Source organism: Coregonus clupeaformis, unplaced genomic scaffold (genome assembly GCF_020615455.1).
Source record: "Coregonus clupeaformis isolate EN_2021a unplaced genomic scaffold, ASM2061545v1 scaf0419, whole genome shotgun sequence".
Classification (NCBI taxonomy): domain Eukaryota; kingdom Metazoa; phylum Chordata; class Actinopteri; order Salmoniformes; family Salmonidae; genus Coregonus; species Coregonus clupeaformis.
This window is the reverse complement of record NW_025533874.1, coordinates 30,339-46,515: the sequence shown is the minus strand read 5'-3', so window position 1 is coordinate 46,515 and position 16,177 is coordinate 30,339. Positions and strand designations below refer to the sequence as shown.

The following is a 16,177-nucleotide window of genomic DNA, read 5'->3' as shown; positions in this document are numbered from 1 at the left end:
TCTACATTTGCACCATCGAAGCATCCTGACTGGTTGCATTACCGCCTTGTATGGCAACTGCTCAGCTTCCGACCGCAAGGCACTGCAGAGGGTAGTGCGTACGGCCCAGTACATCACTGGGGCCAAGCTTCCTGCCATCCAGGACCTCTATACCAGGCAGTGTCAGAGGAAGGCGCTAAAAATTGTCAAAGACTCCAGCCACCATAGTCATAGACTGTTCTCTCTGCTACCGCACGGCAAGCGGTACCGGAGTGCCATGTCTAGGTCCAAAAGGCTTCTTAGCAGCTTCTACCCCCAAGCCATAAGACTCCTGAACAGCTAATCATGGCTACCCGGACTATTTGCATTGTCCCCCACCATCCCACCCCACCCCACCCCCTCTTTAACGCTGCTGCTACTCTGTTTATTATCTATGCATAGTCACTTTAACTCTACCCACATGTACATATTACCTCAATTACCTCGACTAACCGGTGCCCCTGCACATTGACTCTGTACCGGTACCCCCTGTATATAGCCTCCCTACTATTATTTTATTTTACTGCCGCTCTTTAATTATTTAAATATTTTATTTTTTACTTATATATTTTTTACTTAACACTTTATTTCTTAAAACTGCATTGTTGGTTAAGGGCTTGTAAGTAAGCATTTCACTGTAAGGTCTACACCTGTTGTATTCGGCTCATGTGGCAAATACAATTTGATTTGATTTATTCTATTCTAATATGTGTGAAATGCTTGATAGTGTATGTGATGTACACAGAGAGGTGTACTTTCTTGGGGACCTGAATATTGACTGGTTGTCATCTAGCTGTCTACTCAAGAGGAAGCTTCTCACTGTAACCGGTGCCTGTAATCTGGTTCAGGTTATTAATCAGCTTTGCACACTCTCGCAAAGCTGTCATCAAGGCAAAGGGTGGCTATTTGAAGAATCTCAAATATAAAATATATTTTTGGTTACTACATTCTCCATTTGTGTTATTTCATAGTTTTGATGTCTTCACTATTATTCTACAATGTAGAAAATAGTAAAAATTAAGAAAAACCCTTGAATGAGTAGGTGTTCTAAAACTTTTGACTGGTAGTGTATGTGTTATGGCTTTTAAACCTCTGCCATATCGTGGATTCAGAGCTATCTATCTAATAGAACAGAGAGGGTTTTATTTAATGGAGGCTTCTCTAATGTTAAACATGCAAAGTGTAGTGTATCGCAGGGCTGCTCTCTTAGCCCGCTACTCTTTTCTATTTTTACCATTGACCTGCCACTGGCATTAAACAAAGCCTGTGTGTCGATGTATTCTGATGATTCAACGCTATAATCGTCAGCAACAACAGATAGTGAAATCAATGCAACCCTAAACAAAGAGTTGCAGACAGTTTTAGAATGGGTGGCCAGTAATAGTACTAAACTGGTCCTGAATATCTCTTAAACTAAGAGCATTATATTCGGTACAAATCATTCCCTAAGTTCTAGAGCTCAGCTGAATCTGGTAATGAATGGTGTGGCTGTTGAGCAAGTTGAGGAGACTAAATGAATTAGTGTTACCATAGATTGTAAACTGTCATGGTCAAAACATATTGATTCAATGGTTGTAAAGATGGAGAGAGGTCTGTCCGTGATAAAGACATGCTATGCTTTTTTGACACCAGACTCCACAAAGCAAGTCCTGCAGGCTTTAGTTTTATCTTATCTTGATTATTGTCCAGTCATATGGTCAAGTGCTACAAAGTAGGACCTAGTTAAGTTGCAGCTGGCACAGAACAGAGTGGCACGTTTTGCTCTTCATTATAATCAGAGGGCTAATATCAATAATATGCATGCCAGTCTCTCTTGGCTAAGAGTTGACCAAACACACACGCACACTACATGTTAATATTTTTAAATGTATGTAAATTGTAAAGTCTTTTTTCTGTAATGTATTCTTCGTTATTTGTCGGACCCCAGTAAGACTAGCTGTCGCCATTGGGGATCCTAATAAATTACACATTTAAAAAAGTCTGGAAGAAAATATTAATGTATAAACAGGGCATAATAGTACTGTGTAGCATACCTTGCAGCAATTGATTTTTTGTGTAAAATAGGTTACTTTTAATCATGTTGGTTCCACATTTCCACATTTCAAACCACAGTGGTGAGACAGGTTATAATACAGATATTACAGAGATTATTGTGCATGCATTATATTTCCATATAGTGTAGATGTTGAGACTGATACAGCAGAATAAAAGTGGTTGGCTCTCAGACGATGTTGAACTCGCAGACAGACGCCTTCTCAGCACGACAGCTCTCATCGAACCACTTTCCATTGGCAGTGGTAGAAAGAATGGCACAGTTGTGGGTACGGCCACCGTCTGGTTGGTTGGTAATGTCAGTCTCCCAGTTCTTAAAGCGCAGGTTGGTGCCCGCCTGGTCGAGCCATTCTCCCTCAGTCACCATGTCATTGATGCCCAGCCAAATGTGTTCCTCTGGGCCGATGCTCCGGCGGACGTAGTTGACGAGTTGATCGTTGTCATCCCCTGTCAGAGGGGTGCTGATTGTGCCCCCTTTAGCAATGCAGTCATCGTAGGCTGTGTGGTAGTTCTTCTTAGCAGCATCGGCCAGGAAACACTTGCCAATAATCTTGATGCCTTTCAGGCAAACTGGAAGAAAATGTATATCAAAGTTGGATTATTTGTACAGCTCAATATCCACAACATCATCACAGAAAACTTTGGGTTAAAATACAAGATAATGGCAGAGACTGTAGCTCTCAGATCCGTTCATATGTATTGTACTGCCATACAGTGCCTTCAGAAAGCATTCACACCCCTTGACTTTTTTACAGCCTGAATTTAAAATTGATTAAATTTAGATTTTGTAGTCACTGGCTTACACGCACGCAATACCCCATAATGTCAAAGTGGAATTATGTTTTTATTTTATTTTTACAGATTAATTAAAAATGAAAAGCTGAAATGTCTTGAGTCAATAAGTATTCAACCCCTTTGTTATGGTAAGCCTAAATAAATTCAGGAGTAAAAATATGCTTAACAAGTTACAATAAGTTGCATGGGTTCACTCTGTGTGCAATAATAGTGTTTAAAATGATTTTTGAAAAACTACCTAATCTCTGTACCCCACACATTCAATTATCTGTAAGGTCCCTCAGTCGAGCAGAAACGGAATGGAGCTAAGCACAGGCAAAATCCTAGAGGAAAACCTGGTTCAGTCTGCTTTCTACCAGACACTGGGAGATGAATTCACCTTTCAGCAGGACAATAACCTAAAACACAAGGCCAAATCTACACTGGAGTTGTTTACCAAGAAGACAGTGAATGTTCCTGAGTGGGCGAGTTACAGGTTTGGCTTAAATCTGCTTGAAAATCTATGCCAAGAAAATGATTGTCTAGCAATGATCAACAACCAATTTGACAGAGCTTGAAGAATTTTTAAAAGAATAATCTGCAAATGTTGCACAATCCAGGTGTGGAAATCTCTTAGTGATTTACCCAGAAAGACTCACAGCTGTAATTGCTGCCAAATTGCTGTCACAGCCCCAAAGTATTGACTCAGGGGTGTGAATACTTATGTAAATGAGATATTGCTGTATTTAATTTTCAATAAATTTGCAAAAATTTCTAAAAACATGTTGTCACTTTGTCATTTTGAGGTATTGTGTGTAGATAGGTGAGAGAAAAACATATATTTCATCCATCTTGAATTCACGCTGTAACACAACAAAATGTGGAACAAGTCAAGGGGTATGAATACTTTCTGAAGGCACTGTATCTGTAAGGTACTTCGGTCAAACAGCGAAGTTCAAACAGATTCAACCACAAGACCAGGGAGGTTTTCCAATGCTTTGCAAAGAAGGGCACCTATTGGTAAATGGGTAAACATTTTAAAAGCATACAGTGAATATCCCTTTGAGCATGGTGAAGTTATTAATTACACTTTGGATGGTGTCAATACAACAGTCACTACAAAGATACAGGCGTCCTTCCTAACTCAGTTGCAGGAGAGGAGGAAACCACTCAGGGATGCCAATAGTGAGTAAAACAGTTACAGAGTGTAATGGCTGCGATAGGAGAAAACTGAGGATGGATCAACAACATGGTAGCTACTCCACAATACTAACTTTAATGACAGAGCGAAAAGAAGGAAGCTTGTACAGAATAAAAATATTCCAAAACATGCATCATGTTTGCAACAAGACACTAAAGTATTACTGCAAAAAATGTGGCAAAGCAATTAACTTTTTGTCCTGAATACAAAGTGTTATGTTTGGGGCAAATCCAATACAACACATTACTGAGTACCACCCTCCATATTTTCAAGCATAGTGGTGGCTGCATCATTTTATGGGTATGCTTGTAATCGTTAAGGTCTGGGGAGTTTTTCAGGACATAAAAAAACAGAATGGAGCTAAGGACAGGCAGAATCCTAGAGGAAAGCCTGGTTCACTCTGCTTTCCATCAGACACTGGGAGATTAATTCAACTTTCAGCAGGACAATAACCTTAAACACAAGGCCAAATCTACACTGGAGTTGTTTACCAAGAAGACAGTGAATGTTCGTGAGTGGGTGAATTACAGTTTTGACTTACAGTAAATCTGTTTGAAAATCTATGGCAAGACTTGAAAATGGTTGTCTAGCAATGATCAACTACCAATTTCACAGAGCTTGAAGAATTTAGAAAAGAATAATGGGCAAATATTGTACAATCCAGGTGTGGAAAGCTTTTAGAGACTTACCCTGAAAGACTCACAGCTGTAATCACTGCCAAATGTGATTCTAACATGTATTTACTCAGGGGTATGAATACTGATGTAAATTAGATATGTCTGTATTTCATTTTCAATAAATGTGAAAAAATCTCTAAAAACATGTTTTCACATTGTCATTATGGGGTATTGTGTGTAGATGGGTGAGAAAAAAACATATATTTAATAAATTTTGAATTCAGGCTGTAACACAACAAAATGTGGAACAAGTCAAGGGGTATGAATACTTTCTGAAGGCACTGTACATATCAATACATACATACATGCTTTATGGGCATACTTTATAATCTAGGACTACTGTTTGAACATAACATATATTTCTGTTAGTACTTTAAATATTAATGTTAAGGCAACACCCCAAATTGAATCCAGACTAAACAACTTAAATTGACCAATGCAATACATTCCCTGTTGCTTCACTGAGATTAGAGTACTCCATTTTCGATATCAACAGTAACATATCCCTTACCTGATTGCAAGGCTTGCTGCTCTTTCAATAGATTCAACTCCAGCACTATGTTATCAATCTGTTTCTTCAGCTCCTCAATGGCAGCATTATTTTCAGCATCTATGTTGAAGAAATTGGAGTAGAATCAACAAAGTTTTACAACTAATACTGTACCAAGGACGATGGTTCATGGTTGAGCAGTATTGTGCTCAACCTCTTATCTACCCAAAGTAAATGATGAACTAACATTGACTCAGATATTATTCTCTCAACATAGAGATAAAATGTGTCGTACCTTTCTTTGCGCCCTTTTTCTTAGATGAGGTCTGTTGGAATGTGGATTGCCAGAGGAGGAGAAGGCAAAACAACAAACGCACACCACTGACATTCATGGTGTATATCTTAGTAGCCTATATTTCCACTAATATGATTTGTAAATGACAGTTTATATTTCCACTACTAGCCAGGAAAAATCTGTTTCGGGAATTGGCACTGTGGAGTTGACAGAGGAAATCTCAACTTTGAGAGAACAAATGTTTTACAGATGTCAAACTGGCGTTTGTTCTTTTATTCCCTTTTATTTTTATGAGGGGTGGCGCAGGATGTTCATTGATGACTTTTTAACCCTGTTGAGGCGGGAGTGGAATTAGCTCTAGGTTACCCATATGCTTCCTTTTTGGTTCCCATAATAAAACATTTAAGGGCCATTTTCTATTTGGCCTACTGTATGTATTTTCCCCTGTATTCTAAATTGAACAAGAAGTTGTCGGGCTATTAGAATTAAATGATCAAAGCAGCTTTAGTATAACCTTGTATAAACATTAGGCCTATAACTGTTAGCCGATGCATTTATTACCATAACAAAATGTGACAAAGTCGTACTAGTAACCTCAGGCACTCTTTACAGACATCTGTTCTAATTGTAGTAGAATACTGGCTGAGGTCCAGGGAGCATGTTTCCTTTGTTCCAGGGGCTCCAATGGTCTTGGGGTTGGGTGGATTGGGGGCTCCATAGACCCTGCATCTGGTTCCTCTCAGCTAGCTGGACAAGGTTTTGCTGACACGTGGCAGCCTTACACCATGCTTTGGAGTGTGTGTTTGTTTTTGTATTTCACATGCACAGACCACAGATTCCCATTGCTAACTGAATCTATGAGAGCTGTCTCAAACTTGTGGCCACGACAAAATGAAAATATATCTCACACACTTAATTGCTGTGGGGAGTATAAGAAGAGTTTATTTGCAAAACGCTATATCAACAAATTTTTCACATTTGTGTTTTGTCATCAGAAATTATTACTTATGGTACCTTCATGTGTGTGTAAAATCTTACTGATCTCAGATTTGTTATTCATAGATTTTAGATTTTTTTTGCCAAACGCTATACAGTGCCTGCAGAAAGTATTCACACCCCTTTACTTTTTCCAAATGTTGTTGTGTTACAGCCTAAATTTAAAATGTATTAAATTGAGATTTTTTTCGCTGGCCTACACACAATAACCCATAATGCCAAAGTAGAAATATGTTTTTCGAAATGTTTACTAATTAATAAAAAATGAAAAGCTGAAATGTCTTGAGTCAATAAGTATTCAACCCCTTTGTTATGGCAAGCCTAAATAAGTTCAGGAGTATAGAATGGCTTAACAAGTCACATAATAAGTTACATGGACTCACTATGTGTGCAATAATAGTGTTTAACATTATTTTTGAATGACTACCTCATCTCTGTACCCCACACATACAATTATCTGTAAGGTCCCTCAGTTGAGCAGTGAATTTCAAACACAGATTCAACCACAAAGACCAAGGAGGTTTTCCAATGCCTCACAAAGAAGGGCACCTATTGGTAGATGGGTAAAAAAAAATACAGACAATTAATATCCCTTTGAGCATGGTGAATTTATTAATTACACTTTGGATGGTGTATCAATATACAGTCACTACAAAGATACAGGCGTCCTTCCTAACTCAGTTGCCAGAGAGGAAGGAAATTGCTCAGGGATTTCACCATGAGGCCAATGGTGACTTTAAAACAGTTACAGAGTTGAATGGCTGTGACAGGAGAAAACTGAGGATGAATCTACAACATTGTAGTTACTCCACAATACTAAGCTAAATGACAGAGTGAAAAGAATGAAGCCTGTATAGATTAAAAAATATTCCAAAACATGCATCCTGTTTGCAACAAGGCACCAAAGTAATACTGCAAAACATTTGGCAAAGCAATTAACTTTTTGTCAAGAATACAAAGTGTTATGCTTGGGGCAAATCCAATACAACACAAACTGAGTACAACTCTCCATATTTTCAAGCATAGTGGTGGCTGCATCATGTTATGGGTATGCTTGTCATCGTTAAGGACTGGGAAGTTTTCCAGGATAAAAAATAAATGGAATGGAGCTAAGCACAGGCAAATTCCTAGAGGAAAACCTGGTTCAGTCTGCTTTCCACCAGACACTGGGAGATGGATTAAAATCTACACTGGAGTTGCTTACCAAGAAGACAGTGAATATTCCTGAGTGGCCGAGTTACAGTTTTGACTTAAATCTACTTGAAAATCTATGGAAAGACTTGAAAATGGTTGTCTAGCAATGACCAACAACCAATTTGACAGAGCTTGAAGAATTTTGAAAATAATAATGGGCAAAACTTACCCAGAAAGACTCCGCTGTAATCACTACCAAAGGTGCTTCTACAAAGTATTGACACATGGGTGTGAATACTTATGTAAATGAGATATTTCTGTAATTCATTTTCAATACATTTGCAAACATTTCTAAAAACATGTTTTTATTTTGTCATTATGGGGTACTGTGTGTAGATTGGTGAGATTTTGAATTTGAATTCAGGCTGTAACACAACAAAATGTGGAATAAGTCAAGGAGTATGAATCATTTCTGAAGGCGCTGTATATCCATTGTTTAGGTGGAATGGAATGTTTGTATACTGTATATTTGACTGTGATATGTGGTTGTCTCACCAAGCTGTCTTAATGTGAATGCACTTACTTTAAGTCGCTCAGGATAAGCGCATCTGCTAAATGTTTTACATACAGATCTCATATTACTGTATTTATTTATTTATTTAATATATAAAGTAACAGTGAAAAGTTTGGACACAACTACTCATTCAAGGGTTTTTCTTTATTTTTACTATTTTCTACATTGTAGAATAATACGGAAGACATCAAAACTATGAAATAACATATGGAATCATGTAGTAACCAAAAAAGTGTTAAACAAATCAAAATATATTTGAGATTCTTCAAAGTAGCCACCCTTTGCCTTGATGACAGCTTTGCACACTCTTGGCATTCTCTCAACCAGCTTCACCTGGAATGCTTTTCCAACAGCCTTGACGGAGTTCCCACATATGCTGAGCACTTGTTTGCTGCTTTTCCTTCACTCTGCGGTCCAACTCATCCCAAATCATCTCAATTCGGTTGAGGTCGGGTGATTGTGGAGGCCAGGTCATCTGATGCAGCACTCCATCACTCTCCTTCTTGGTCAAATAGCCTTTACACAGCCTGGAGGTGTGTTGGGTCATTGTCCTGTTAAAAAACAAATGATAGTCCCACAAAGCACAAACCAGATGGGATAGCGTATCGCTACAGAATTCTGTGGTAGCCATGCTGGTTAAGTGTGCCTTGAATTCTAAATAAATCACAGACAGTGTCACCAGCAAAGCACCACCACACCATCACATCTCCTCCTCCATGCTTCACGGTGGGAACCACACATGCAGAGGTAATCCGTTCACCTACTCTGCATCTCACAAAGACACGGCGGTTGGAACCAAAAATCTCAAATTTGGACTCATCAGACCAAAGGACAGATTTCCACCGGTCTAATGTCCATTGCTTGTGTTTCTTGGCCCAAGCAAGTCTCTTCTTCATATTGGTGTCCTTTAGTAGTGGTTTCTTTGTAGCAAATCGACCATGAAGACCTGATTCACGCAGTCTTCTCTGAACAGTTGATGTTGAGATGTGTCTGTTACTTGAACTCCGTGAAGCAATTATTTGGGCTGCAATTTCTGAGGCTGGTAACTCTAATGAACTTATCCTCTGCAGCAGAGGTAACTCTGGGTCTTCCTTTCCTTCATGTCTTAAAGTAATGATGGACTGTCGTTTCTCTTTGCTTATTTGAGCAGTTTTTGCCATAATTTGGACTTCGTCTTTTACCAAATAGGGCTATCTTCTGTATACCAACCCTACCTTGTCACAACACAACTGATTGGCTCAAGAAATAAATAAATTCCACAAATTAACTTTTAACAAGGCACGCCTGTTAATTGTAATATCTTCCAGGTGACTACCTCATGAAGCTGGTTGAGAGAATGCCAAGAGTGTGCAAAGCTGTCATCAAGGCAAAGGGTGGCTACTTTGAAGAATCTCAAATATATTTGGATTTGTTTATTACTTCTTTGGTTACTAAATGATTCCATTGTGTTATTTCATAGTTTTGATGTCTTCACTATTATTCTACAATGTAGAAAATAGTTTAAATAAAGAAAAAACCCTTGAATGAGTAGGAGTGTCCAAACTTTTGACTGGTACTGTATATACCTATACATATATATATATATATATATATATATATATATATAACAGTGTCACGTTCGTTTACAGACGGGACGGACCAAGGCGCAGCGTGATATGCGTACATATCAAACACAACGACAAAGTAACAAACAAAACAAAAAGTCCAAGGCAGCACAACACAACATACTTTAACACAGAACAAGATCACACAACCCACTAGTGCCAATAGGCTGCCTAAGTATGGTCCCCAATCAGAGACAACGAGCGACAGCTGCCTCTGATTGGGAACCACACCGGCCAACATAGATCTAGAAATACTAGATTCACAACATAGAACAAAACACAGCAAGGAAAATACACACCCTGACTCAACATACAAGCATCCTCTGAGTCAGGGCGTGACATACAGTGGGGAGAACAAGTATTTGATACACTGCCGCACAACATAAACATAGCAGGGTAGGGGCCGGGTGGGCATTCCGCCTCGGAGGCGGATCCGGCTCCGGGCGTGACGACCTCTTACTCTCCGCCTCCCTGTTACGCCCCTGGTCTGGTCTGGACCTCGGCGCGCTGCTTCCCCTCTCCTTCCTCCCACGATGTACCAAGCCCTGTCTGGACCCTGGTGTGGGAGACCCCGAACCTGGAGAGGGGCTGACGTCTGTGTCTGGACTGGAACCGCTGACTGGAGCTGGACCCGACGACGGTGGAGCGAACTGCTCTGGCTCCGGAGTGGAGCCGCTGACCGGAGCTGGATCAGGCACCGGTGGAGCGGACTGCTCTGGCTCCGGAGTGGAGCCGCTGACCGGAGCTGGACTGGACCCCGGTGGAGCAGATTGCTCTGGCTCCGGAGTGGAGCAGCTGACCGGAGCTGAACTGGGCACCGGTGGAACGGATTGCTCTGGCTCCGGAGTGAAGCAGTTAACCGGAGCTGAACTGGGCACCGGTGGAGCGGACTGCTCTGGCTCCGGAGTAAAGCAGCTGACCGGTGCCGAACCAGGCACCGGTGGAACAGGCACGGGCCGTGCCGGGCTGGCGACGCGCACCACTGGCTTGGTGCGAGGGGCAGGAACAGGCCGGACCGGGCTGGCGATGCGCACCAGTGGCTTGGTGCGAGGCCAGACTGGTGACGCGCACCACTGGCTTGGTGCGAGGGGCAGGAACGGGTCGGCCGTACTGGGAACACGCACCACTGGCTTAGTGCGGGAAGCAGGAACGGGCCGGACCGGACTGGCGACACGCACCACTTGCTTGGTGCGAGGAGCGGAACTGGGTTCCTTTATTAACCCCCGCTCCTTCTGCTGCCTAACCAGCTCCTCGCGCCGTGCCTCTACACTTTCCTTCTCCCTTATAGCCTCCTGTAGCGCCTCCCTCTGACCAAATAACTCCTGCTCCCTCTGAACCAGTAGCCCCCGTAACATGGTGGCCTCCTCTCCTAACCTGCAGATCCGCCCTTTAACGGCCTCCTGCTGCCTCGTCGTTCACACTGTGTGCCCCCCCCAAAAAAAATTATTGGGGTTGCCTCTCGGGTCTCCGTCGTCGGCACTGTTGGCGCCGTTTCTCCTCTCCTACCTGGGCATCCTCCTTCATCGCCTTCCGGTAACGGACGGCCTCCTCCTCCGTAATTCTCCCCCAACCGAGGAGGACATCTACTAATGTAACCTCATGTTGAATTCCCGGCATTTGCTCCTGATCACGCTGCTTGGTCCTCGTTTGGTGGGATCTTCTGTCACGTTCGTTTACAGACGGGACGGACCAAGGCGCAGCGTGATATGCGTACATGTTTATTAAATATCAAACACAACGACAAAGTAACAAACAAAACGAAACGTGAAGTCCAAGGCAGCACAACACAACATACCTTAACACGGAACAAGATCCCACAACCCACTAGTGCCAATAGGCTGCCTAAGTATGGTCCCCAATCAGAGACAACGAGCGACAGCTGCCTCTGATTGGGAACCACACCGGCCAACATAGATCTAGAAATACTAGATTCACAACATAGAACAAAACACAGCAAGGAAAATACACACCCTGACTCAACATACAAGCGTCCTCTGAGTCAGGGCGTGACATACAGTGGGGAGAACAAGTATTTGATACACTGCCGATTTTGCAGGTTTTCCTACTTACAAAGCATGTAGAGGTCTGTAATTTTAATCATAGGTACACTTCAACTGTGAGAGACGGAATCTAAAACAAAAATCCAGAAAATCACATTGTATGATTTTTAAGTAATTAATTTGCATTTTATTGCATGACATAAGTATTTGATCACCTACCAACCAGTAAGAATTCCGTCTCTCACAGACCTGTTAGATTTTCTTTAAGAAGCCCTCCTGTTCTCCACTCATTACCTGTATTAACTGCACCTGTTTGAACTCGTTACCTGTATAAAAGACACCTGTCCACACACTCAATCAAACAGACTCCAACAACTCCACAATGGCCAAGACCAGAGAGCTGTGTAAGGACATCAGGGATAACATTGTAGACCTACACAAGGATGGGATGGGCTACAGGACAATAGGCAAGCAGCTTGGTGAGAAGGCAACAACTGTTGGCGCAATTATTAGAAAATGGAAGAAGTTCAAGATGATGGTCAATCACCCTCAGTCTGGGGCTCCATGCAAGATCTCACCTCGTGGGGCATCAATGATCATGAGGAAGGTGAGGGATCAGCCCAGAACTACATGGCAGGACCTGGTCAATGACCTGAAGAGAGCTGGGACCACAGTCTCAAAGAAAACCATTAGTAACACACTATGCCGTCATGGATTAAAATCCTGCAGCGCACACAAGGTCCCCCTGCTCAAGCCAGCGCATGTCCAGGCCCATCTGAAGTTTGCCAATGACCATCTGGATGATCCAGAGGAGGAATGGGAGAAGGTCATGTGGTCTGATGAGACAAAAATAGAGCTTTTTTGTCTAAACTCCACTCGCCGTGTTCGGAGGAAGAAGAAGGATGAGTACAACCCCAAGAACACCATCCCAACCGTGAAGCATGGTGGTGGAAACATCATTCTTTGGGGATGCTTTTCTGCAAAGGGGACAGGATGACTGCACCTTATTGAGGGGAGGATGGATGGGGCCATGTATCGCGAGATCTTGGCCAACAACCTCCTTCCCTCAGTAAGAGCATTGAAGATGGGTCGTGGCTGGGTCTTCCAGCATGACAACGACCCGAAACACACAGCCAGGGCAACTAAGGAGTGACTCCGTAAGAAGCATCTCAAGGTCCTGGAGTGGCCTAGCCAGTCTCCAGACCTGAACCCAATAGAAAATCTTTGGAGGGAGCTGAAAGTCCGTATTGCCCAGCGACAGCCCCGAAACCTGAAGGATCTGGAGAAGGTCTGTATGGAGGAGTGGGCCAAAATCCCTGCTGCAGTGTGTGCAAACCTGGTCAAGACCTACAGGAAACGTATGATCTCTGTAATTGCAAACAAAGGTTTCTGTACCAAATATTAAGTTCTGCTTTTCTGATGTATCAAATACTTATGTCATGCAATAAAATGCAAATGAATTACTTAAAAATCATACAATGTGATTTTCTGGATTTTCTGGATTTCTTTAGATTCTGTCTCTCACAGTTGATGTGTACCTATGATAAAAATTACAGACCTCTACATGCTTTGTAAATAGGAAAACCTGCAAAAACGGCAGTGTATCAAATACTTGTTCTCCCCACTGTATATAATTTTGGTAGAAACTCTTCATATGCTTTTTGCAGATGAGGCCTCTATTTAACATGAGATATTCTGTCATGACATGTCGCCATTCATATGCTCCATTTCGCAATAGTGAATGAGTTTATCTCAGTTTACCTTGTGCGGCGTCCATGATGAGAATTTGTTCATCTCAGATATCAAATATCAGTTTCCTATCTTGAAATGTAACTCCATTTAGATATAATATGAAGCAGTGATATTATCTCTAGACATGATCTTTGTGTTTCATTCTCATTCCAAACAATAGTGATATTCTTGTGGTATCTTCAAGTTCTTCATGGGGTGCCATGTGTTGGTTTGGTTGTCACATGGCCTGATTTGGTTTCCATCATCCCACGCATCATGTAATCATGTTACCACTGGTAGCTACCTACTGGTTTGGCCTAGCTGCCAAAACAGCCTTTTATTTATTTAATCTGGTTCCTCTCAGCTAGCTGGAAATGGTTCGGCTGACACGTGTCCAGCTGATAATGAAACAACAGTGTGTTTTGGAGTGTGTGTTTGTTTTTGTATTTCACATGTATTATATGCAAGTGTGAGTTACTCTTATCCTCAAGTATCTATAGGCCTACTGGTGAAGTGAAAGACACTGGTATCAAAGGAGCCATCTCTCTCACATTTGCACAAACCATTGGATCCATATACACTACCGGTCAAAAGTTTTAGAACACCTACTCATTCAAGAGTTTTTCTTTATTTTGACTATTTTCTACATTGTAGAATAATAGTGAAGACATCAAAACTATGAAATAACACATATTGAATCATGTAGTAACCAAAAAAGTGTTAAACAAATGAAAATATATTATATATTTGAGATTCTTCAAATAGCCACCCTTTGCCTTGATGACAGCTTTGCACACTCTTGGCATTCTCTCAACCAGCTTCATGAGGTAGTCACCTGGAATGCATTTCAATTAACAGGTGTGCCTTCTTAAAAGTTAATTTGTGGAATGTATTTACTTTTTGGGTTACTACATGATTCCATATGTGTTATTTCATAGTTTTGATGTCTTCACCATTATTATACAATGTAGAAAATAGTAAAAAATAAAGAAAAACCCTTGAATGAGTAGGTGTTCTAAAACTTTTGACCGGTAGTGTATGTTGTTCCTCTTTCCAATGTTTTATTCTCCTAGTTGGAGTTGGAAAAATGAGTTAACTGTCAATGTTTTGTGTTCAATATAACACTAGCTTTATGATTTCCCCATGTTCCAATGAGGATTAGAGTAAAGTGGCAACACCGTCATTCAGGCAAACCCTTCAATGCATTGAAAGAGCATGGCTGTCTGTTACAATATTAAAAGTACTGGCCAGGGGTACTGGCTAAATGTAAGGTTGAGTTTGCATAACTAAATAAGTTGTCTATGTTGTTCCATATTATTGTCATTGAAGAATATCTGGAGTATGCTGTATGAGTAAGGAGAAAAAAAGAGAGTTGACTCAGTAATGAAACAAAAACCGATTAAATTGGGTTTACCATTGACTTTATAAATGTATTCGAAATAAAATATTTACAAAATAAATTAATAGTGTAGCAGATAAGTAGCTCAGTATAATAACATTTGGTTAAAAATAAGTCATTTACAATGTACAAAAAATTATGGCAAATACAAAGGCATCTTCATTTCTTGTGTGTAGAAATATAATAATGCCCAGCTTGTGTGCACAGCCTTCACAGACTGGCCAGGTCTGGACTGCATGGTGCCTCTGATTCAGGGCTTCAGTGAGTCATTATTTACTCAAATGCATAGCTAGTAGTCACATCAGTGCTTTGTAATGAATTAGAGTTCTGTTCACATTACCTTTGCAATTCCTTCTAAGTATGACAACAATGGTACTACTACAGTATTTAGCTATGACAGAAATATATATGTGCAGTGCTTTTAGGGAGGCCAAATGGAGGACTGAGTTGTGTAGAATAATGTCAGTATTTAGTTCAGGGTTGATTTTATTAATGAAATGTATTTAAGCACTTTTAAACAAATCTAAAATGTTTCATATCCCTGATATTACAATTGCTGTGGAGTGTAGCTCAGTCGTTTCTGAGACATTCAGATTAGGTTAATCAAATTAAGACACAACCCAAAAGGCCGTTAAAATCAGCCACATACAGTAGATGCTACACTAGAATTTATGAGTATCTTTCTCATGACTTTGAGTACTGTAATTTACACTGCACTTAAAGTAAAAATAATAATAATAAGAAAAAAAAAAAAAAATACTTGAAGTTGCCAAATACACAAGGTTTGTGACATCACCATGCTCAACACAGAGAAAATAATACTGAATGAGGTAAAAAAAAAAAAAACATCTATGGGTGTTACACAAAAAGGAGCAACTTGAGGTAAAATCCCATGCATCATAAAGAATAAATTAAGTGTGCTTATGTTTTTTTACACAGTGAGCGAGTCCTCTTCATTTTGTTTGTTGACATTGAAACCAGATCCCTCACCTCGTTTCCAAATTGTCAGTTATCGTCCTTCCAGTCTATGTTGGGCAAAGCACTGTGGAAAAAACACATATAAATTAGTATGGCTGAGACTAGGTGTGAATGCCAGTTAGGCTACTACGGGAAAACACAAAAGTAAGAAATGGAAGAAGCTTGGGTGGAGAAAAAGGAATGAAATAGTGAAACAGGAGAAATAAAATAACCAAGTACCTGTATCTAGGTTTGATCAGGAAAACAGTCTCAAG

General features: G+C 40.7%; 2 protein-coding genes across 7 annotated transcripts in view; both read right to left on the bottom strand.

Moving 5' to 3' along the window:
* Positions 1-2,061: 2,061 nt before the first annotated feature.
* clec3ba (C-type lectin domain family 3, member Ba) lies at positions 2,062-5,732 on the bottom strand. The gene is made up of 3 exons (XM_041853376.1): positions 5,508-5,732; positions 5,234-5,332; positions 2,062-2,640 (listed from the first exon to the last, which is right to left on the bottom strand). The coding sequence occupies exons 1-3, from the start codon at positions 5,602-5,604 to the stop codon at positions 2,240-2,242; spliced, it is 597 nt and encodes a 198-aa protein (XP_041709310.1). The 5' UTR covers positions 5,605-5,732; the 3' UTR covers positions 2,062-2,239.
* LOC121543489 (fasciculation and elongation protein zeta-2-like) overlaps positions 2,566-16,177 on the bottom strand; it is a 31,629-nt gene continuing 18,017 nt past the window's right edge. For 4 of the 6 annotated variants that reach the window (XM_041853374.2, XM_041853372.2, XM_041853373.2 and 1 more), the window contains one exon: positions 15,880-15,987. In XM_041853374.2, coding sequence (XP_041709308.1) covers positions 15,971-15,987 — 17 coding nt within the window. In that variant the 3' untranslated portion in view covers positions 15,880-15,970. Of the gene's footprint in view, positions 2,641-15,879; positions 15,988-16,177 lie in introns of those variants that run through there. The other 2 variants (XM_041853371.2, XR_006658653.1) reach the window with 2 other exon arrangements.